General features: G+C 47.8%; 4 protein-coding genes across 4 annotated transcripts; 2 read left to right on the top strand and 2 right to left on the bottom strand.

Moving 5' to 3' along the window:
• Positions 1–7,832: 7,832 nt before the first annotated feature.
• On the bottom strand, positions 7,833–8,677 carry PpBr36_10447 (uncharacterized protein; the record flags this gene model as incomplete). Its single annotated transcript, XM_029897558.1, has 2 exons — positions 7,833–8,157; positions 8,301–8,677. 2 exons carry the CDS (start codon positions 8,675–8,677, stop codon positions 7,833–7,835), a joined length of 702 nt encoding a protein of 233 aa, XP_029743993.1.
• Positions 8,678–17,892: 9,215 nt separating this feature from the next.
• On the top strand, positions 17,893–19,359 carry PpBr36_10446 (uncharacterized protein; the record flags this gene model as incomplete). Its single annotated transcript, XM_029897557.1, has 2 exons — positions 17,893–18,271; positions 18,332–19,359. 2 exons carry the CDS (start codon positions 17,893–17,895, stop codon positions 19,357–19,359), a joined length of 1,407 nt encoding a protein of 468 aa, XP_029744130.1.
• Positions 19,360–19,923: 564 nt separating this feature from the next.
• Positions 19,924–21,462, bottom strand: PpBr36_10445 (uncharacterized protein; the record flags this gene model as incomplete). Its single annotated transcript, XM_029897556.1, has 3 exons — positions 19,924–20,176; positions 20,331–20,507; positions 21,269–21,462. 3 exons carry the CDS (start codon positions 21,460–21,462, stop codon positions 19,924–19,926), a joined length of 624 nt encoding a protein of 207 aa, XP_029744131.1.
• A 129-nt stretch (positions 21,463–21,591) lies between these two features.
• Positions 21,592–21,910, top strand: PpBr36_10444 (uncharacterized protein; the record flags this gene model as incomplete). Its single annotated transcript, XM_029897555.1, is given in 2 exon segments — positions 21,592–21,768; positions 21,788–21,910. The coding sequence occupies 2 exon segments, from the start codon at positions 21,592–21,594 to the stop codon at positions 21,908–21,910; spliced, it is 300 nt and encodes a 99-aa protein (XP_029743992.1).
• Positions 21,911–22,138: the final 228 nt, after the last annotated feature.

Raw genomic sequence — 22,138 nt, 5'->3', positions numbered from 1 at the left:
ATGCGACTGGCCATGGAACATGAGAACTTTATCGCCTACCCATCTACTATGGCCAAGAGGGTCCTTTTCGATGAGGACAAAAAGGCCACGGGCCTTATGGTTGACACGCAGGGTCTCCAGTACACCTTGTCTGCGCGCAAGGAAATCATATTGTCAGCAGGCTTTATAGGAACGCCGCAGCTGCTTATGGTGTCCGGAGTCGGGCCAGCGGATACCTTGCAGAGACTGAACATTCCCGTCCTTGCAGATCGTCCCGGCGTTGGCCAGGGTATGCAAGACCATGTATATTTTGGTCCGTCTTATCGCGTCAACGCTCCAACGATGTCGTCGCTTTTCGAGAATCCCAAGTTCGCCGCGCAACAAGCGACCGAATTCAAAAATCACGCGGCTGGAATGTACACCAATCCTGCGTCCGATGTAATCGCGTGGGAAAAGGTTCCGACGGAACTGCGCTCGAACCTTACCGAGGCCTCACGGACAAGGCTGAGTGGTTATCCTGAGGACTGGCCGGAGCTGGAATATGTTTCCCTCAATGGATATTTGGGCTGGAACAACGACTCTCGTGGGGGATCCCCAAACGACGGGTACAACTATGCAACCTTGGCGGTGGCGTTGGCCTCGCCATTTTCGAAAGGTTCGGTGACCATCGTTTCTAACGACACATTTGTTCATCCTAAACTTGACCCCAAATTCCTGTCCGAGCAGGCCGATATAGAGGTCGCTCTGGCCGGCTATAAACGAGTGCGACAGTTTTGGCAGACGACCACGATGCAACAGTTTCTCGTCGATAAGGAAGAAAAGTTCCCGGGCCACTCAGTCCAGAACGACGATGATATCATAAACATCATCAGGCAAAGCTACCACACTACGAACCACGGTTCTTGCACTGCCGCTATGGGTAGACCTGAGAACCCCATGGCCGTGGTGGATGCCCAGGCTCGGGTGTATGGCGTTCGAAATCTTCGCGTCGTTGATGCTTCAGCCTTTCCACTGTTGCCACCCGGCCACCCGGTTGCCACAATTTATGCGCTGGCCGAGAAGATTTCGTGTGATGTTTCGAGCAACTGCCCTGAACTGCAGACAACTTGCAAAATCAATTAGCAGACAAAGTTTATTAAAACGAATGCCTCCAGCTGTTGTTGTATAGGAAGGAGTTGAAAACCTGTCCCATTTACGGTCTGCGCACATTTGTAAGTGAACTGCTAATTGAAATTACCGTAGCTTAAAAATTATACCAAATTTGTCTTAGTGCTAGACCTTTTCGGGGCGGTTTTGTCTGGTAGTCTGATTTAAACCAGGCGGCCGTATAGTTCGCATTGGGTGAACCTCTTGTTAATATGTTTCTCCTACGGTTACTTTTAATCAACTCCGTATCAAATTATATAAGCAGCAAAATTACGTTTAAAGAATTTTGACAGTCAGGGAAGTCTTTAAAAAGTTTCTGTTCGTAGACCTAACGTCTACCGTGTGCACAGGGTAGTAAGAATTAATTGTACAGGGTGAAAGATAGTAGTGCGATTGCAATATCTAGTTATCTCTATCTTCTAAGTAACAAAGAACAGATTGGTGTTGTGCGATTCGGTCCCCTTTTGTTGGTAACAAAGGTGGATCCGATCTGCCGGACTAACCCGACATCCGGATCGCACTAACCTCTTCCGTCATTAGCTTAGCTGAATAAGCTGCAGAGCCTCCGTCCCGGGCGATTGGCCATCGCCCGGGGTCAGCTCCCCTTAACCAAATATCCGGGGACAAATGCGACTATTATCGCTGTTCCAACAGTTTCACTTTCATACGCCGGCTAATTCTTTATTTTTGTGATACCCTCTGCTCCAACCTACTATAAGCTATGTTTCGTTGGGATTACTCTCACTGCCGAGGAGCTATTATGTTTTTTTGACGTTTTTTGGAAATGTTTTCGGGATTTTCTGCACTTTCCCTCGCCGCGTACCTTACCATTGCTGTCGATCCGTTTTTAGTGCTTTTGTTTGCCGCTTCGGGACGAGGACCCCCTAGCTTTTCCACTTCCCAGTTTGGTATAAGATAAACTTTGAATGGCGGCGGCGTCTGCATGAGCAGGTTGAGGCAGTTCGACGGCGATAATTGGCGCCGCTCGTAATCAAAAGGGCCCATCCCCTTATTCAAATATTTTTGCAGTACTCTTTGGAACTCCGAGGAAGGCTGAAACTTGTCAACCAAGAGCTTATGCGCAACAACCCATCTCTTGACCATAAAATTTACGCAGACTTTTCCTGAATTCAGATCAGCTTCTTCGGTTTCGTTCGCCGTCTGCACATGCAACATCACGTTAGTTTCCGCAAAGTAATCGCCAGGGAACATTCAATCGACCCGTACCCCGGATAATTCACTAGATTCACGTTGAACCTCTTGGGCTCTTGTTGTGATGGATGGTTGGTTTGCTGTTTGAACATGTTTTTCCTCTATGCTTTTTAGCTCTGCTATCGTGGTTCGAAGCTTTGTCTCGTGTCCGGAAAGCTGCTCATTTTGTAGACGACTAGCCTCGATCCTGTGATTGATTTCTGATTCTATCTGCTCTAACCGCTGTACAGTGTTCTTCTTTTCGGCTTCTTTGGCCCTCAACAGGCCAACTGCGTTATTGAGCTGGGTTTTCTCGTTGTGCAAATGCCTTAGCTGCTGCTCGAGACTCTCGTGTTCTACTTCAAGCGACTGATACAGATTGTGACTTTGGGCGAGTTTACGCTGCAGTTGTTGGAGTTCAGTCTCCTTTTCTGTCGCTTTGCTATTTAGCGAGTCGACCGTCTCCTCAAGATGCCGCAGGTGTTGTGTAACCGCATGGACCTGCTCTTGATCTGTGTCCGCTAAAATCGGAGACCGCGACGCAGATTGCTCCCAGTTTCCGGGCATATCTTGGTCAAGGCGGGTCGACCGCGGAAATGTTTCTTGATGCGGAATGGAGACACCGGTACATTGAATTTGGCCGGTATCTGTCGCTGCCTCTAGGATCTCTTCTTCACCGGCGAGACTGTCGCCGAAAAAGGAAAAGTAATTCGATCGCTGTACAAAATCGAATCTTAGCTGATCGCCTGTTTGCAATGGCCGGTGCAGATCCGGCAGGAAAAGCAAGTGTTTGTTTTCGGCATAATCCAACACGGCTGGCAACCCACAGCGATTGAGCCGCTTCTCTTTTCCGTCTTTTCCGTCTATGTCGAGCCCAGACATATCTGCTTGGCTTTCATCAAGCTCGGCCTCGCGAATAATATCAGCTATTCTCCTTACACAGTCGTCTATGTCCCTGTACTTGTATTTTCCCGGGTCCCTTGCCTTATCAAGCAAGCGTCTAGCCATGGTTTCCTCTGGTTTTTGTTGCATAAATGCTTCTATTTGTTCGGTCCTGAAGCCAAACATGTGCGCCACCGACGCGAAGTCAAAAAGAACCCCATCATCTGCCTGTACCACACGAGGCCCCGCCAGTCGCTTTTTCGCTTCTTTTTCCATGCCCATCCCTTCGCGAAAGGCAAAAAGCCATAACTGTCTGTACAGAATGCTGAACTGATCGACAGGATTTACTCGGGAATATTTGAACCTATGCCTCCCGATCTGCACTGCGCATTTGTCGGACGGATCATCAAACCCAATAAAAGCATGCTCTAATGCCGATTGGATGGTCTCATGACGTTTGGGGTTGATTAGCATTTTCATACAATTGGCAGGACCTTTTAAATATTTCAAATTCTCGAAAAACTGGAAAAGCGATGGCACTAAGGCATTCTTGGTTTTCGTGCAAATTCTGGACCAAATCTTATCCCTCTCGTCGGAACCGAATGCTTGAAAAACATCGCCGCCTCTAACACGGCCATAGAGAGCGACCGCGTCCGATGGAAATGCTCCAGGGGCAGTAAGCTGCAATGCTGCTATATCTGCTCTGGTAACCTGTTGCATTTTTTCTTCGTCATTGTCGAATATGAAATAATAAAAATCCTTCATTCGATTTAAAAAATTCAAAAGCAGCTGACCAGAATCGTTAGTAAATCCCAGCCAGTGCATTGGATGTGCAAATAACCTTACGTCATGGCATTTGAGACAAATCATTTTGTTGATCATACTAAGCCGCAGACCCCCATATAGAGCCGGAATTTTGAGGAATGCATCGAAAGCTGGCCCGAACTGCTTATGGTTTACCAGCTGCGTAAGTCTTTGTTTCTTGTTTTCCGTGTCCGAGATGGATGTAAGTCGTGCCCACCAACGCATTTCGAAGTAGGGGTTCTTGAACCCGAGAGCCCCTTGAAACTGACGAATCTTGTAGTAAAATTCCCCATCGTCTGGCTTTCTTTCGTTTGTATATTCATCCATAAGAGCAACTTTCAGGTCTTTGCTAATCTCTGTTATGAAACGTCAGCTTTCGTTACGTCGTAGAGCTGGAGTCCAAATAAATACCGGCGGGATAAAAATCCACTATCCATCTTTTTTGGGCATGGGAACGCAGCTGCCGAGCGGCTTCGACTCTGTGTCGGCCTCGGAAACATTCCAATTTGAAGGAGGGAGGGAATTCCAACTTTGGATACTCTCCTCGAACTGCTTTTAAGATGTGTTCCTCAGATATGCCGGCTGCATGGAGAAATTCGTGCAGCTGATCTTTTTTTATGCAAGCAGGAATGCGGTTGGGCAGTTCTTCAGGGAGCCAGCCCTTTTCGCCAGCATAAAGCCTTTTTAGGCGTTCTACGTTTTTTGGATCCAATTCCTTGGAGTCGGGAAATGACAAAACATTAATATTGACGCTAGCTGTCCCTAGATGTGTGGCTTTTTTTTCCGCCTCAATACGCCGGGACGCGGAGACAGCCAGTGTTCGAGACATGTTAGCGTGGACGATGCTGCTTATTTTCGCGACTTAAATTGAGAATGGAAAATTCCAACTTTAACACGGAATTAATTGAAACATTTAATCTAAATGTTACGTAGTGGACAAAAACAGGACTACGATAACCGACACCGGGACAGGATTTGGTCCTTCCCAGGTTTTGGGCAATTGTTAGAATTTTATTAAAAGGAACGGGCTGCAAAGTGCGACACAAAAGGTTTACCTAGCTTTGTAGACAGGACTTCGGAATTTATTGCATTATTTGTAAGCCGAAAGTCATTCCTTTCATAGCAATTATGAGCCATGAAATTATTGATCTTTACACGGAGAAACGCCAAACAATATTTCCTGGAAGCAGCGGAAGTTTTGGAGGGCAACTTTTGCCGGAACTTTTGCCGGCGGCCGAAATCCAAAGAAAACTTCCGCGTGAATTACCTGTAACGAAGGCTAAAAATGGTGTAACGAAAAAGCGGACAATACCCGCGCTAGGCATACATTCCAGTCTTTTCAAAAAATGGGCAGAGAGCATCGACGAAAACCCACGTAATAGTCCTGTCAGCAAAAATGGTACTGCCGGTAAATCTTCTAAAAATGACAGTACCGCATCGCTTCTTCCAACCGGCCAACCGAGAGAAACTTTATCTCAATCTTACGGGGATAACTACCGGGATGTTTTCGAGCTGCAGTATGGATGCGGTGATTATATTACGGTGGCGCAAAAGATCAACCCCATTCCCGACGAACCCACATTAGTCGCCGTGAAAAAGTTAGAAGGGGATCGCGCTGAAGCACAACTAAAGTCCATCAAGAGAATCAGGCATGAAAGCTTTCTTGCCTGCCATGACGTTTTTCGAGTGCATGGCTTTTATATTATTACGTTCGAGTTTCTGCAGTTGTCACTCGCCGAAATCGTAGGAAACCCGCGTTTGGATGAATTAAAACTGGCTTCAATCCTAGGTCAAGTATGACAGTTACACATATCAACCCATCCATGACCAAAGCTAAAATTTCCAAAAAACAGCTTGTCGAGGGCCTGTCGTACCTGGAGACGGAAGGCCTGGAACACGGGCAGCTTAGCTGTTCCGAGATTCTGATAAACACCTCTGGTCAAGTCAAAATATGTAAGCACTCTAACGACTCCTGGTAGTAACGTACCCTAAAATCGCTCTAGGGTCATACGAGAATTGCCAACCCTTGGTACAAAAACTTGCGGATATTAGATCGTTGAGCAAGATAACTATGGAATTGATGCAGGGCTATTGCAAGGAAAACGGAAGGGTAGGAGTAGAGGATCTTGTCCGCTGGCCAGCCGACTCCCGGGCCGTCGACTTCCTTTCGGTAACGGCGGATACCAGTGACTTAGCTCTGCTTTTAAACGTGAGAGTTCGCCCCCTTTTCTTTTGAAGAAATGCATACTAAGCTCAACAGCATCCGTTACTTAAACTACCATGGAACCCAAGATTGTTAGAGGACATTGTAAACCTAACGATGATCTCTGCGCGCCGAGGATATGCGACAGTTTAAAGGCATAGAACATAATCAACCGCCGAATAGAATTCCGTACAGATTGAACGTATCTGCAAAAGGGGTTCGGAAACTGCACTGTGGCTACACTGTAGGTAAAACGGGCAAATACTCTTCAACTTAGGTATTCGTTCAAAATCGAGGGAATCTCCTGCGCGCCTAATTTGACCATGGCCCAACAGGGATCCACAAACCAGAAGACGTAATCCGAACATAGCTTTTAGTGTGACCAGCGTGATACGGAGATTTTGCTGCAGAGTTCGCCGGGCAAAAACGGAACCCAAGTGATTTGTTATCACAGTGTGGCCCAAATTTGGCTCAACCTGAGTCCCAAATATGGGTTTGACCGAAAGCCCAAACTTGGGACCTACCAGCCAGTTCTCTATAAACCAAACTTTGACAAAGTTGTTTTTTGGGTAATTTCATCAGTTGATTACGTAATAAATTACGTTGAAAATGTCGGCAGCGAGGCAAAATAATCGCAACCGAAAGGAGGGAAGAGATAAGTGCCGCCTGGCACTTTCTAAACATATCGGTGGGGTTTAATTGGTTTTTCCCTCTCGCCCGTTTCAATACGTTCGTAACACACACTAACAAAATGCAGACGAAAGGTTAGGGATTAGCGTCCAGCCGAGCGACATCCGTCTCAACCCAGGAAAGAATGACCCCTACCGATGGAAGTTCATACCGGGTGAGGAAGAGACCTTAAGACCTATATTTGCAAAGAATCTGAGCGACCACTCGACCGGGATTTATCAGTTGTTATGTTATGGAGTGGGCAAAAGGTTTGAGGCTGTGCCAGCTGAAAATGCGACCCCGCCTTTCCAATCGGCTACTACGGTATGTCCTCTTTGCAAGCCGGTTGCGATCAGAAACTAATCTTTGTGTTCTTTTCTTGTCGGCTTTGTAGCTTTTACCCACTGGCATAAGCTTTACAGCCACAATCGAGAATCTACAGGAAGAAAACGGAAGGCTTTGTGAAAAGGTCGACGATCTCAAAAGAAGGTTAGAGGTAGAGGAAAATACAAGATGGAAAACGGAGGAAGAAAATCGACAGTTGCAGATCAGTCAGGCGGAACTGCAATTTCAACTGCAGCAGCTCTTGGATATTGTCGAAAACTTGCGGGCGAGCGTTTCAAACTATTGTCACGGAATGGATCAGGTTGTACCGCTGCTGGAAGATTTGAAGAGGTGCGGAATAGAAAGTATAGGCCAGAAATAAATGGAGAAAACAAACGATGTCCGTGTTTTTCTAAAAGTCAAACTTTTCTGTCAAGTTAAAAACTGAAAGTGAATTATTTGCATCAACTGTCCCATAATTGTAATAACTCAACAGAGGTCCCGTGGCTTTTTTGATGCAATGAGTCCGGGTTACTGTAATAATTTCTGTGTTCATATATCTCCAACGACAAAAGGAAGATATCTGCAATTTGTTTCAATACAAAAGAAAAGGATTTTGTGGATCCATGGTACCTTACAGGTAAGATACCTGGATGTGACTCGGGAGCCCCACCCAAGCTCGATAATTACTGTTATTCCAACATTTTGCGTCCTCCCCATGTCCTGACTCACCGCAACCGGCACCCTCAAAGACAAAGTCTGTTGATTGAAATGTGGTGTAGTCGTTGTTACAAATCTGTGAAAATGTGGGCGGTACGGCAAAAGAGTTGATGGGCGGAAGCTCCAGGGCTGATGAAGTTGCTGCCGGCACCTGACAGAATTCGGATTTCACGCCTTTGTCCCCGCAAGGCTGGTTGCTGCTCTGGTAAAAAGCCGGCGTACGGTCCTCCCCCTCTTGACTGTTACTAGTTTTGATTGGCCATGGTTTTTGTCGGATATACACAAATTCGCCGTCGGAAGGAGAAGGTGAGGACATTAGCGATGCGGTGTTTGTTGGGGTATTTATGAACGGCGAAGCTGGTTGCCAAAGTCAGTAGCGCACAACATCAAGGTGTTTGCGTTTTTGAACGAACCATTTTCAGCAGCAAAATCGGAAAAGCAGTCGCTCCCGTTAATCACATTGCCTTTTTGAGGCACAGCAAACGGAGACCCAGGCAAACATTCCTCCGGGGACGCTGGCGATATGTTGTAGTGCAAGACAAAGGGCTCGGAGGGCTGGAAAAAAAGGACGTCAAAGCGATGCTCTCGTTGAAAGGTTTCCAACGAGGTCGTAGATTCCAGTCGTTCTGCAAGTTGAGCCGAGATTTTTGAGGTGTTTTGGCAAAGACGTCTGACTTCTTCCCGAATCTGATCAATAGAAGAAGACGGATATTTTTCAGCCCAGGCAATCAGCCTGTCCTCAATGTCAACCACGCACATTTCATCCGGCGTCAGGAACTTTCTCTTGTTGGATAGGATTTTGGAAATCGTACTAAAAACATTTTTTCCTCAGCAATTTAATCCAATAGCATTTATATAATCGGAGCAGTTTGAGTTTCAACCGTGTTCAAGTGTTCGACGGTAAATAAAAATATGTGCGAGTACCTACCTTCGGTCCTTGCTGAAACAAGCTCCTATTTTGGATTGATTTAAACCTCTGTGACTGCGATGAAAAAAATAAATCTCTCGCCTCAATTCGTTTGAGATCTTGGCCCGTGGTTGCGAGTTTTTGCTCGTAACACGTTTTCTAACTGGTCGCGTTGAAATGGGCGCGGTTTGGTTGCTTGGATTGGGTGGGAAAGCGGGGGTTTCTGCCACCCGACGCCAGAACAAACCGGTATCAAGAGGATGCAGCTGCGGATGTCCTACACGAGAGCGATGTTGGTGGTTCCGCGTCTGAACGCCCAGAAGTGTGTCGGGTTTTGGGTTGCAATGCCGCATTGATGCCGTTTGATTGTATGACACGTTTGCGTAGCAATTGGTATCATTGTGGTTGTCGAAGCCTGCGTGGCCTGCACTAGCGTTGGTGTTCATGATTTGGCACCAGGCCCCAGCGCGGAGTTTTGCAGGGTGACGAAACTGTTGCCAATCAAATCCGTGCCCGTAGGAAAGGGGTTTTATGTCAGCTGAGTGCCGGCATAAAACCGAATGTTGGCACAATTCGGGAGAAATTCAAATAATATTGACAAGTTGTGAAATTTGGAGGTTAAAAATATTTTACTCAAGGAAGTTATCCAAATAGAATTTTGGATTGTTTTACAAGGTTCACCATGATGGTCCGATGAGCAAAGGAAGCATGATATATGGCAACAGATTTCCAGCAAAAGGGCCGCAAAAAGGGCCTCGGGAGGTATGTTTTTCCAATGATGCATACAATCGCATTAAAGCGCTTTGGTGGTATTGCGTCCCTGAAATCGATGCTGTTGGTGCTGTTGGTGCCGTTGATGCTTTTGGAGAGGATACGACCCCACCCAGTGGATTTTTCATTTCTAGGCGGTGCTCCCCTACTGGGTCCGCTTTAATTGCGAAGATTAGGATGGGTTTAAGGGGACAGGGGACCCGGTTATATAACGCAAAGCGGGGTAAAAACAGGAGCCGGGGCAGGATGAGAAACAACAATCCAAAAATGGTTCTGCCGAGCCATTTTACACCGATGACTAACATGGCCAATAAGGATAATGTCATACAGCATGTTTGGAACCCCTGAACCTTTTTATAAACCGTTGGTCATTTGCACCCGTTATCTTGGTGAGTTGACCAGGGACTGGTTTGGTTGGGCGAGCAACATGATTCTTGAGCCTTTACAAATAACCAGGGCTGCATGATAAATCACACTACGCACTATTTCCCATAGTTTCCCCATGACAAAGTGCCAAATTGTGAGCACAGGCATTTCGGCGCACCGTGTTACGGCGGAGTAAATAAGCGTATAATTAGAAAAGGCTCACAGACAACCAGGCCGCAAATGCATCCCGTAGGGCAGATTCCAGGCGCGAGATGCGTGCACGTCCAACGCTACAGGACAGTGTTTCCAGGATTTACCTTTAGCGGCATGCTGGGGCGTCACATTGCAACCTTTCCAACCGATACGTCAGGCATGTGGACAATGTGATGCCAAGTTTGACACCTGTGTGTGACCGAAATAAGGAGAGGGAAATGCTGCTGATGTGATCTAAACTAAACTGTGGCCGCAAGCAACATTAAGCAGGAGGGTCTCGCAAGTTTTGGGACCGAAACCTTGGACCTTTTTTTGTCGCTGTGATGAGGTCGAACTGTCGCGAAATTAATGATGACGATTTTTGGTGAGTTGAACCAGAGCCTCGGGATTGTGATGAAGTTGGTGATATGTAGTAGCAAAAAAGTCGAACGGTGATGCCGCGAAAGTTACCGCAATTGGCAGGAAGAAGAAACGTTAGCAACGGGTTTCGAAAAGGTGGGATTTTGACGCCATTAAGATCCGCCGAAATGCTACTCCGTCGCGGGGAAGACCAGGGATTGAGCGTTGCAAAGTTCGTGATAAGAACCGAAATCTTGGGACCAGCAAAAAGACGCTCCGATCCTGGTGTTTGCCACTTTTCGAATGCGTAATCAGTTGGATGTTTGGGCGCCTGACACCTACAGGGCCAAAAGGCCGAACCGAGATTTGTTAGCTAAATGATAGTGGGGGCCAGAACGCTAGGTCTGGATCCCTTACTAGGCTCGAAAGGACAAGATGTGGGATTTACGTGCTTCACAAGTCGGCTATTTGCTCCATACCACTCCGGGTCGGCCAGCGATATGATTGCCCGGCTCTGGGCCGCAGGTGCGGCACATCTGAAAGCTAACGAGTTCGCCCGTACACTAGCCAGGGTGGATGCAAGGTGCATCTTGCATCCCCGCACAGGTGTTGAGTTACGAAGCGGAGGTGTAACCCAAAGTGGCATCATCAAAATGCTGTTATTTTGGCACAGCACTAACATTAGCCAAAATTTCTCGCGGCAGATACGGCAGACATAAGCCTGACGGTCATGCTAGTGCGTCACTGGGCCGTACCAAGACTGCTTTCGCTCGAATGGATACGGAGGGTGGAATGCTTCCCAATATAAGGGTGCATGTGAGCGCGTGCAGTGCAACTGAACTAGCATGTTGGAAAAATTAGGCTGGAACAAGGACAAAACAGGGACAATTATATGTGCCAGCTCCACTTATGTTGGTCTGTGAAGGTTGGTGGGCCGCACAACTTTCCCGGGATGGCTGGAAAAGCAAATCACGGTTGGCGTTGTCTGGCTGCAGAACGACTAATAGCCGACTCGAAGAAAACAATATCGTCGTCCTTCATATCCACGTCGTCTTACAGTACAAGGCAAGACTATTTGTGGATATTTTACGTGAGATTTGGCAATTGAATTATCCACCATTACCGCTTAATTTACGGGGTTGACTAGGCAAATGCACGAACAGTGGGGTTCCGTGTTAATTTCCAACTTGGTTCTGAAATTTGGACAGGCCAAGAACACGGCTACACAGCTTGCCTGCCACAAAAGCAACTTTTGTAAAACAATAGGAAGTTTATAAACAGTGGTTTGTAGGTATTGCTTCAATGCTCCATAGCTTTCGTTTCTTCTTCCCAAGGAGCATTCCGACTTACATTGATACCTTCGTTGGTCTTCTGACCGACCAGCATCTGAGCTGGCTGACGGATGCTTGCCAGCTATTTAGTCATGTTGACATGTAATTCCACCAATGATTCCTTGAACGCCATAGCCCTGCAGGCCTTTTTGAGCAGCCCTATCACATGGGATACGATCAAATATCTCGCCATGAGGACAAGCGAGGTTATTGTTTGTGAAAATGACAAAAGCGAAAGCACAACGTTGTCTATTCAGTCCGGGACTCTGAACCTCGAGCAGTTCATTGCCAATTTGGTTGTGAATTCCAAAGTCCGAGCTGCAACATTAATGTCGTCATTGGTTTACCTAAGTCGGCTAAAATTGCGCCTCCGAAACTGCCTTGGTCATCCGAGTACACCGTATAGAATATTCCTGGCGAACCTGATCCTCACGGCCAAATATCTAAACGACAAATCTCCTTTGAACAAACAATGGGCTGAATACGCATTCTTACATGTGGTGGACGCAAACGGTGACAGATTAGGTTATGGCTTCCATTTCAGCACTGCAGGAGTAAATGAAATGGAGAGACAGCTCCTTGATCTGCTATCTTGGAATCTCAGGATTGACAACAGTGATTTGTATCACGAATTGGAAATATTCCTAAAGCCTATACGTTGTGAAATTTCTAAAAAGCTATTATAAATGGAGTGGATTCCAGCAGGGGATTGGGAAACTACGATTGCGAGATTATCAATTTCTTTGCGCAGTCTGCTGAGGTTTACTGCTAAACTACTTGAATTCAAACAGGTGTTTGATTGTATAATACATGTTCGGCGATATCTAAACATGGTAATAAACAGCGTTCCTCTTCCTGCTAAAACAGGCCCAGTATGTGAGTTTTGACATTCCAACCCTCACATTTTGGGAAACCGATTTTTCTGCCAGACTTGACTAACAGGGAGAACTAGAGGGAATATTCGCATATTCGTTCCATATCCCTGCCTTAAGGTTTTCGAACTTAACCAGGGCTGATTGCAAATGGGCCAATGTTTTCGTAGCTTCACTTAGGAAAAGTAAACCTGCTTTGTTTATGCGTTGTTGATAATCCAACTGCTGCCGCAGCCGCGCATTTTCAAAAGTTCTTCTTTCCAAAGCTTTGGAAACATCTAAAATCGACCCTGGGGCCTTAATGGGGCATGCCCCCTCGACTCCATAGTCAGAGGTAACCTGACTAACAATCATTCCGGATCCTTTTCGCGGGGTGCAAAGTATTGTCGCCTGTATTCAAATATTCTTGATCATCTCCATTGAGTCCGGTATTTTGTCTCTTGGCGTGCGGGGTATTATCGATTTGGCTGGGATCTTGTGACTGCTTGCGCTTGAACATGGCATAGTATATTTGCGCAAGTATTGAGAGTGGCGTGGCCGTGTGTCAGAGAGGCTTTTACCTGCACTTAAATAAGTGCTAGACTAGCCTAAATCTGGGCTACGGGCCAGGATTTGTTATTATCACATACCATGCGGGCAGTAACTGACAGGTAACCCAGGGACGTCAGCTGTTTCAATTGCCGGGTTCTTGTCTTATACTTTATCTTCAGTCCCTAGGCTTGGATTGCCCAAGATAATTCTATAGTGCGTCGTCGGTTGGTAAGATTGTACTGTACCTTTCCTGTCCAGGACTGCCTTTTTCTATGCAAGGGTAAGACAGGTGGCTACAGTGTCGTGCACCATCGTACATGATGATATACAGGACATAATTTGGACCAGCATTCAAAGTCGTTGCAAACAAGGTTTTCGCTTGGTTTCAGGACATCTTTTGGCTCTCGTTCAGCGATCCCCACTTCCTTCAAACTATAAATATCTACACTGTTGGCGTACTAACAGGGTAAAATTTCGAAACAAACATTAACTCTCTGGTTCTTTCTATATTGAATTTCTGTGCAAAAGCCACGTTCCGGAAAAAAGCCCACACAAACAGCAATGAACAGGAAGGATAGCGGCGTCGAAATGGAAATCGAATATTTGGGGCCAGAACTTCCCAAACAAAACGGCGTTGAAAAGAATCAAAAGATAAATGGGCAACCTATCGCGTGCAATGCCACCAAAAGTTTCGGGGCTGAAAAGCCTAATATTGCAGCTGCAGAATCCGAGCAAATCCTCAACGGAATTAATCAAAAGCCACTTCCGACTATTGAAGAAAACCCAGTATTTGTTGAAGAAGAAACTGGTGTAGGACAGTCACCTTCAGATGGAAAGCCACTGTGTGTCTTTTCTGGGGTTACTTCGGATGAGAACCTCAAGCCTTAGGATGGCGTAGTGGGAGAAGTGATGGGTGTATTAAAAGAATACGTTAAAATATACCGAGCGGCATATGATTGCAGCTGATGGGGTTGCTTGGAACCTACGAAGCCTGTATTCGACCATTGTGGCCAACGGCTGACATCGCGCGTTAACTCATATTGCCATTTCTACGTCAATAAAATTCTGTTGTTCGGTTTATGCCTCCCATTACCTATTTTCACTAAACTTGCTTCGTTTTATACCCTGCCTTAGGTTTCGCAAATAGCCCTCTAGGTTGATTTCCTTACTAATACCGTATGTTTCTCTATGTTTCAACAGCTTTCACAATACTTCTTACTTATGGATACCAGCTTGTCTCCTCACTGGCACTACATAGTATGTTTCCTGCCAATTATTTACTCAAAAATAGCCAAGCTCAAAATTTGTCTGACGTAAAAGTGCGGTGATGGCGCGGAATAATTGTGGGCCTCTGCCCAGACCCAAATGTGGGGCACACTGTGATAAAAGACCACCATAGACGGTAAGCCAACGGCCAGTGCAAGCTAACACGGTGGGTTAAAGGAGTCCAAATCTGGGACCATGGACCAAATCTGGGATTGTTCAATTCGAATTTGCAACTATTTACCCCACAAAATCCGAGCCCACCTTTCGGTGTCCAGGGAAAGTATCAACTGTTCGATCAACTTGCATATATCTGGCTGACGGCAGTTTTGACCAGCCTGAGCATATGGCCTGAACCGTCATTCCAATTCCGTTGCAGTTTTGTTACTGAAGATTTGCCCATCATGATATTCCACGTTAAACAATTCGCAACCGTGATTTTTCCTTTGGGAGTCAGCTGTTATCATGAGCTTCAGCTCGGCTCTGTTTCGGTTCATGCACCAACGATCAAAAGCGATGTTTTGCCCATTTACAAAAACTCCACCTATTGCGTCGAAGATCGCGTTGAGGACCTTGTTAAGCGTATGACCATTGAAGAAAAAGCCGGTCAGCTTTTCCAAACCATGATCTTCCAGGGACCGGGTGGGACTCTTGACCAAGGGGGCGAAGCGCGCAACGGCACGGAGAACATGATCGCCGAAAAGTTTATGACACATTTCAACCTGGCAGACGAAATAACCGACGCAAAGGAGACGGCTCAGTTTATCAACCGAGTTCAGCAGCGAGCACTAAACACACGTCTTGGCATCCCGGTCACCATATCGTCGGATCCGCGACACAGCTTTACGGACAACTTTGGTACGGGTTTGCGGGCAGGCGCCTTTTCTCAATGGCCTGAATCGCTGGGACTCGCCGCGTTGCGCGACCCACGCCTGGTGAGACAGTTTGCTGAAGTCGCTCGCGAGGAATATCGGGCCGTTGGAATTCGGGCAGCCTTACACCCCCAAGTAGATGTCGCGACCGAGCCGAGATGGGCGCGTCAGGGCAACACTTGGGGCGAAAATGCCACGCTCACTGCTGAGCTTCTTGTCGAATACATCAAGGGGTTTCAAGGCGGGCAGATTGGGCCCCACAGTGTAACAACCGTCACGAAGCACTTCCCTGGCGCTGGTCCGATGAAAAATGGCGAGGATTCCCATTTCGCGTACGGCAAAGATCAGGTATACCCCGGTGACAGCTTTGAATATCATCTCATACCTTTCAAAGCCGCTATAGCAACGGGGGCCCGGCAGATCATGCCGTATTATTCACGCCCGGTCGGTACCAAATACGACCCTGTCGGCTTTTCTTTCAACAGACAGATTGTAACCTGCCTTTTGCGGGAGACGCTCGGCTTTAAAGGGATTGTGCTTTCCGACTGGGGCCTGATCACGGACACTGCGATCCTTGGTCAGGAAATGCCGGCCCGTGCGTGGGGGGTGGAGCACCTGTCAGAACTCGACCGAGCCTCACGCATTCTCGACGCCGGTGTTGACCAGTTTGGCGGCGAGGAGCGCCCTGAACTAGTTGTACAGCTGGTCAAAGAGGGCAACGTCACCGAAGATCGCATCAACGTCTCCGTCAAGCGTCTTCTCCGCGAGAAGTTCCTCCTGGGTCTTTTTGAGAACCCTTTTGTCGACCCCGAAACCGCAGGGAGCATCGTGGGGAACGGCTATTTCGTCCGTCTTGGCAAAGACGCGCAGCGCAGGGCCTACACGCTCCTTAGCAACAAAAACGATTTGCTCCCCCTTGTGAAACCCAAAGTCAGCGCTGCGACAAAGTTCTACATCGAAGGCCTTAACGCTACCATGCTTGAAGATCGGAACTTTTTGGTTGTCAAAACCCCAGAAGAGGCCGACTTTGCACTCCTCCGCTTACAGGCACCTTACGAACCTCGACCGGGTGGTTTCGAGTCCCGGTTTCACGCTGGGTCGCTCGAATTCAACGCCACAGAGAAGGCACGTCAGGCTGCCATCTACAAAATCGTCCCCACCGTCGTCGACATGATGTTAGACAGGCCAGCCGCTATTCCTGAGGTTGCCGAGGGTGCCGCCGCCATGTTTGGCAGTTTTGGTAGCGGAACCGAGGCTTTTTTGGATGTGGTCTTTGGTGTTGCAGCCCCGGAAGGCAAACTGCCTTTTGATTTGCCCCGCTCGCAAAATGCTGTCGAAGAGTCTAGGGAAGACGTGCCGTTTGACACCAAAAACCCTGTGTTTAGGTTTGGACATGGTCTGCGGTACAGCAGCAAGTGCGTTGTCTAACAAGGTCAAGCTTCAACGTTAGAAGGCTTTAGTTGCGCGGTCCTGTATCACAGTGCCCCAGCGCGCTGTTTAAATCAAGGAAAACGCCAGTGTTAACTTGTCGAATCGGGTACAGTGGTTTGGGTTTATCTCTTTCACTCGAACAACCTATTTGTTTGAACACGGATACAAATTATCAGTATTATCGTACCTCGGCAAAACCTGTCGCAGCGAGATTTAGTTATTAAACCGAAACAGATAAACACAATACTTTTTTGTAGCCTTCAGTAAAATGCTTTATAACTGGGCTCGCTTCTGTTAAGATTTCGCGTGATCGATTTTACCTCACCACACCTGTCCCTACAATGTTTGACGATAACGGAATATAGCTTTCAGGCAGCTCAGATGATAAAAATACCCCGGAAGCTGAGCTGAAATCCAAACTCCGTGGCGTCTCATTGGGTAGGGTGTCACATATAGCTTGGCGCAGATTACTTGATAGGAGTGTTCCTAGTTCTTCATATGATGCCAAGGTTGATGTGTTGGTGCTGAAATCGTGATAGGGAAAAAGGGAACCAGTAAACAATTGACTGGTTTATTATCATGCCCCGCATCTTTGGCCATCGCACAGTGGAGTGCTCCCATCCTTACCAGGCCAAACACTGCTCCTAAGTCCGAAAAGCAAGGGTTATTAGCGAAACAAGGACGCGAAGGAACGGAGGGGAAGCAAAACGGGACAAAAAGTTGGACGTGACAACTACTACGTAGAAAGTTCGCTGTTTGCGGAAGCATGACACAAATCGTGTGACACGCTCCATAGCACAATGCCAATGTTTGGATTCGTAAGCGCAGGGACAAAAAGTCGTATTTTCTTCTCCACGGGTTTTCCAGTAGCCGCTGGATGATATTCCGGATCGACCTTTTAGGTTTTCACAGTCCCAAATTCTCATTTTGAGAGCCCCAGTTTTGGGCTTCTGACTGTTGCGTGGCCGTTTGCTACGATGATATTTTAAATACAACATTTGTTAGGTTTCTTTTGGCAAACCGTCTTGTTTTTCGCATCGACTGACTTGATCCGATACGCGTCCCCGCATTTCGCACAATGTCTAAACAAACAATTTATCTCCAACCGCTGGACTGGGAGTCAAACCCAATTGAGAAACTGAAGCTCTCCACCATTGACACCATCCCCAACTGCGCATACAACAACTACGCCATTTTCTTCCGCCTCCAGGATGAAGAAAAAAGCCGCGCCGTGGAGCTGCTGAAATCTGGGCTGAAGTGTACCCTCGCTCAGGTTAAACATTTATGCGGAACAATGGAGAAGGACGAGCAGGGACGATATTCATTTGTTCAAAAGCGGGAGTCGAGGGTTCAGGTTGTCATCCACGATATGGATCCAAATGCCGGCACTCCAACTCTGGATGACATCGAAAAGGGCCATTTTGGAGGCGAGACCTTGAAGGATATTAGTCTCTGGAGTGAGCCATTCCATCCAATCACTTTTCAATATCTGGACAAAGCTTATAATTACTGAATAGGCATTCCAACAATGACATGGGGAGAGCGTCCTGAGGCAAACCCAGACAACCGCCCTGCCGTGTCCGCATACCAAATTAACCTGTGCGCCGGTGGTCTGGTCTTGGTCGTCCAGGTCCATCATTACGCCCTGGACGCAATAGCGTTCAAAAACTACATCATGCAACTTGCGGCCAATTGTGCAGCCCTGGCCAATTCGACGCCCTTGCCGTCATTCGACCCAGCAAACCTAGACGCATCGCGCTTGACGATCGAAGTTCCGGCTGATAAGCTGACCGACGGCCCGCCCGCACCTCGGAGGAACCCAAACCACCGGACGCAGCAGGCGGTGCTGCTCCACCTGCCCAAAAGCAAAGCGGCCGAGCTAAAGAGGCTCGCCACGCCCGAGGGCGGCGACCGGGTGTCTATGTACGATGCCTCGTGTGCCTACCTCTGGCGTGTCCTAAGTAAAGTGAGGGTTGCTCTGTACGAACCCTCGCGAGATACGGTTTTGTGGTGGGGCGAGGCTATCAACCTACGACCGCGGCTTTGCCGCCCACCCTTGCCCCAGGGACTGATGCGCAACGCGTTGGGCTGCGCTATCTCAGATACGAGCCCTGTTCCCCCATTGACGGTCGGCGAAGTTGTGGACGAGGCGCCTCTGAGCAAGCTAGCATCCTATATCCGCGCGCTGACAAACGGCTGCGACAACGAACACATCAACAAACTGCTGGCTGGCGTGGCACCCGTCCGGGACAAAAGTACTTTGAGCCTGCGACTAGACTCATACCCGCCCATGAGCATGTTTGTGACTGATCACAGGCCTGCCGACGTTAGCAGTTTTAACTTTGGGTTCGGGAAGCCGATTACGTATAGACACTTGTTCGGCGGCTTTTCGACGGAGGGTGCTGTTATTATGTATCCCCCTGTCAGGTCCACGAACCCCGACGAAGGCTGCGTTTTTTCGGTAACTATGGAAAAAGAGCTTGTGGGTAAAATGAGAGCAATGCGCGAGTTTTCCGACTTTTTCGAATATCGCGGTGTCGACTAGACGGGCCACACGTTTTAATGGATATATAATCACCGCTGTTGAATGGGCAGAGGGGCCATATAAAGGTGGCTAGCCTGTAGTTGAACCAAGCTTAGCAGTTGTTATTGTTGCTACCTATTCTGTTGATTGTCTGGTAAAGGTTGCAAAAGTAGGTTGCACAGAGGTACGAGGACCTTTTATATGGGTCCTGCACCTCTGGTACTATTGATAAAAGTCATGTGCAAACGCAATGCGGATTGATCCGAATAACAGACCAACAACCGTAGAAGTTACTTAGTATCGTTTACAAAAAAGACCAAATTGGCTTTCGGGTCTTTCGGCCTTTTGGACACGTAAATACTGAAATAAAATTGTTGGGGAATACTAAACACTAACCAATATCCAATAATAACAAGTATCGGTTAACAAATCTGCTACTACGTTATTTGATACGTATGACGAAAATGTGCCTGCCTAACTGCCTATGGTAGGTGCAGTTTGCTAGGGAGCATGGACGTGACGTTAAAGGGTTCAAAAACAATCGCCTGCTTCGCAAAAGCGTCAAAAAGAGAGCTTCAGGCAGTCTTACAAACTATGAATGCCGTGTCGCCACATGCGCGCCGGCATTGCGTATTTGGCAGCCAGACGACGCAGCTCTGGGCTTGCCGAAGGATGCTGAGAGGCGAGGAAAAAATCGTAGTGCTCGTGTAGCAACGTCCGGTGCAAGACGATCAAAGCTTGCCATTGGTCGGTGTTTAGCTGGGGGGAGGCCGAATCGTTGTTTAGCGAGTTCTGTGCATTGACGACCTTTATGCACTTGTTCTCGATCATGACCAAACTACATTGTAGGAAATTAGTACGACATTGATATGATAGCTTCCCTCCAGATAACCAACTCGAGTGCAGGCAGCAGGCTTTTGTCACAGCCTTTCGCCAGGCAAACTGGGAAACCATCCGCGTCTCACTCTGGTCCACGCCGGGCCGAGACTTACCCAGCATATATGCCTTTCACTTGAGCCACCAGTTGCTCCTGACCTATAGGACGCGTCTCTGGCTGCTTAATCAGCTTGTTGACCTCGTCGACGGCTTTTCGCTTATCAACGACATCGTCGCCGTCGGCGTTCCGAGTGGTCGCGTCTCCCGAGGAAGCAACCACCGGACGGGGGGGCCTGTAAAGAAGGGTTTTAGTCGCAGTGTACACATGCAATGTAGAAGCTGGATTACGGTTTGTAAATATGGATGAGGCACTCGATTGATTATTCGCTCGTGCTTACCGTTCATCTTTGCACCTCTGACCAATGTTCGCACCCGGTGGGCATATATTAGTATGATTATTCGGCATGTTTCCTCGCCCAAATGCTCCGGGGGAAAAGCGTAAACACGAGTCAAAGCGGTTGAAGGTCTACGCTATGGTAGCAAGAGATGCCAATAGGAGAGCATGAAAGCTGGGTTTTATCTGTAGATATGCCGCATATCCTTACCCTAGGCTTGCTGGAGGTGGCCTTGCAATTGGGGCTAATTGGTTGCCTTCTTTTTTGCAGCACGGGCGAACCAAGAAGTTGCGGCTCAAATTTATGCAGCTGTTATTTTCGGCCAAACCGAACACGTACCGTACAGAGACTTCAACTCATTCATCATACTTGGTTTGGTTGGCGGTTCAACGTCACTCAGCGAGCATGAGCCGTTTTAGGTTTTCTTTTTACCTAGCTCATGGATGTTTGTGAGTTGATATAATTGTTCTGGCTATGCCGGGTATGTAAAGAGACATAACACAATGCATCACGAATAAACTTAGAGTTTCTACGCTTACTGGCGCACAAATGAAAAGCGATTTAGCAGTTTGCTTTCAAAAGCTGAGCAGTCGAATTTGGCGCCGGAAGTCATCACACCGTTGGTCAGTGATTCCATTGATTCTAATCGGAGTACATACCGGATCGGCTGCGACAGCGTCTTCAATGTGTGTCCCGCCTTGACACTATCGAGACACTTTGTGGGGACCTTGCGCCTCCATATCGCATCTTTGCCTTGCGAACCACCCTGAACAGGCACACAGCCAGTACCATAAGGCGAACGAGGCAAACTAATGGCAAAGAAGGTTAGGTAGTATTGACAGGAAGGAGGCATGCCGATTCGCGAGGCATAATTACAAGTTTACTACGTGACAGGGCGCAAAGGGCAACTATTGTTTGTGCCGGGGGGCAATGTGAGTCATAATTGGAACAGGGGGCAATGCGAGGGCTTGTGTGGGCGGAGATGGCCTTCCCGGTCGACCATTTCAGCGTCAATGAAAACATGCAAGAAGACAAGAGGACGTTTGAGACCCCATCGATGAGAGATCAGCGTCGTGAGAGGCGTCTATGGCTCGCTTGCCAAATCGCCCAGATTGGAACGTCAGAAGACGGGGTCAAAGAGGGACGTTGGGTCACGCACGTATGATGCCGACACAAAGAAATTTCGACCGGCTGCTCAGTACGTGTCGGACGTTGAAATAGGTCCTTCCGTCACCAAGGCCACGTACGAGGATGTCCTCCCAGAGGAGCCCACATTGTCAGTGCGAGAGCAAGAAAACTAAAAGCCAACCATTCAGTCTGCTGCAGGTGGGCGATTGCTGGATTCGAATTCTGGGAATTGCTAGGGCGACAGGGGGTTGGGGAAAATCCAGAGTGGATCAGGAAAAAGCCAAGTGACAGGGATACTAAGGCTTTACGTAGCATGTTTAGGATTTGGTCACTCCTGCTCGGCTTGCGATGCTGCTTGCTTTTGCGAAATGGTTACCACCAGCGCGCAGCTTTTACGACAA

The sequence above is a fragment of the Pyricularia pennisetigena genome (genome assembly GCF_004337985.1).
Source record: "Pyricularia pennisetigena strain Br36 chromosome Unknown Pyricularia_pennisetigena_Br36_Scf_10, whole genome shotgun sequence".
Lineage (NCBI taxonomy): Eukaryota > Fungi > Ascomycota > Sordariomycetes > Magnaporthales > Pyriculariaceae > Pyricularia > Pyricularia pennisetigena.
The sequence above is the reverse complement of the archived record's forward strand: the minus strand, read 5'-3'. Positions and strand labels throughout refer to the sequence as shown.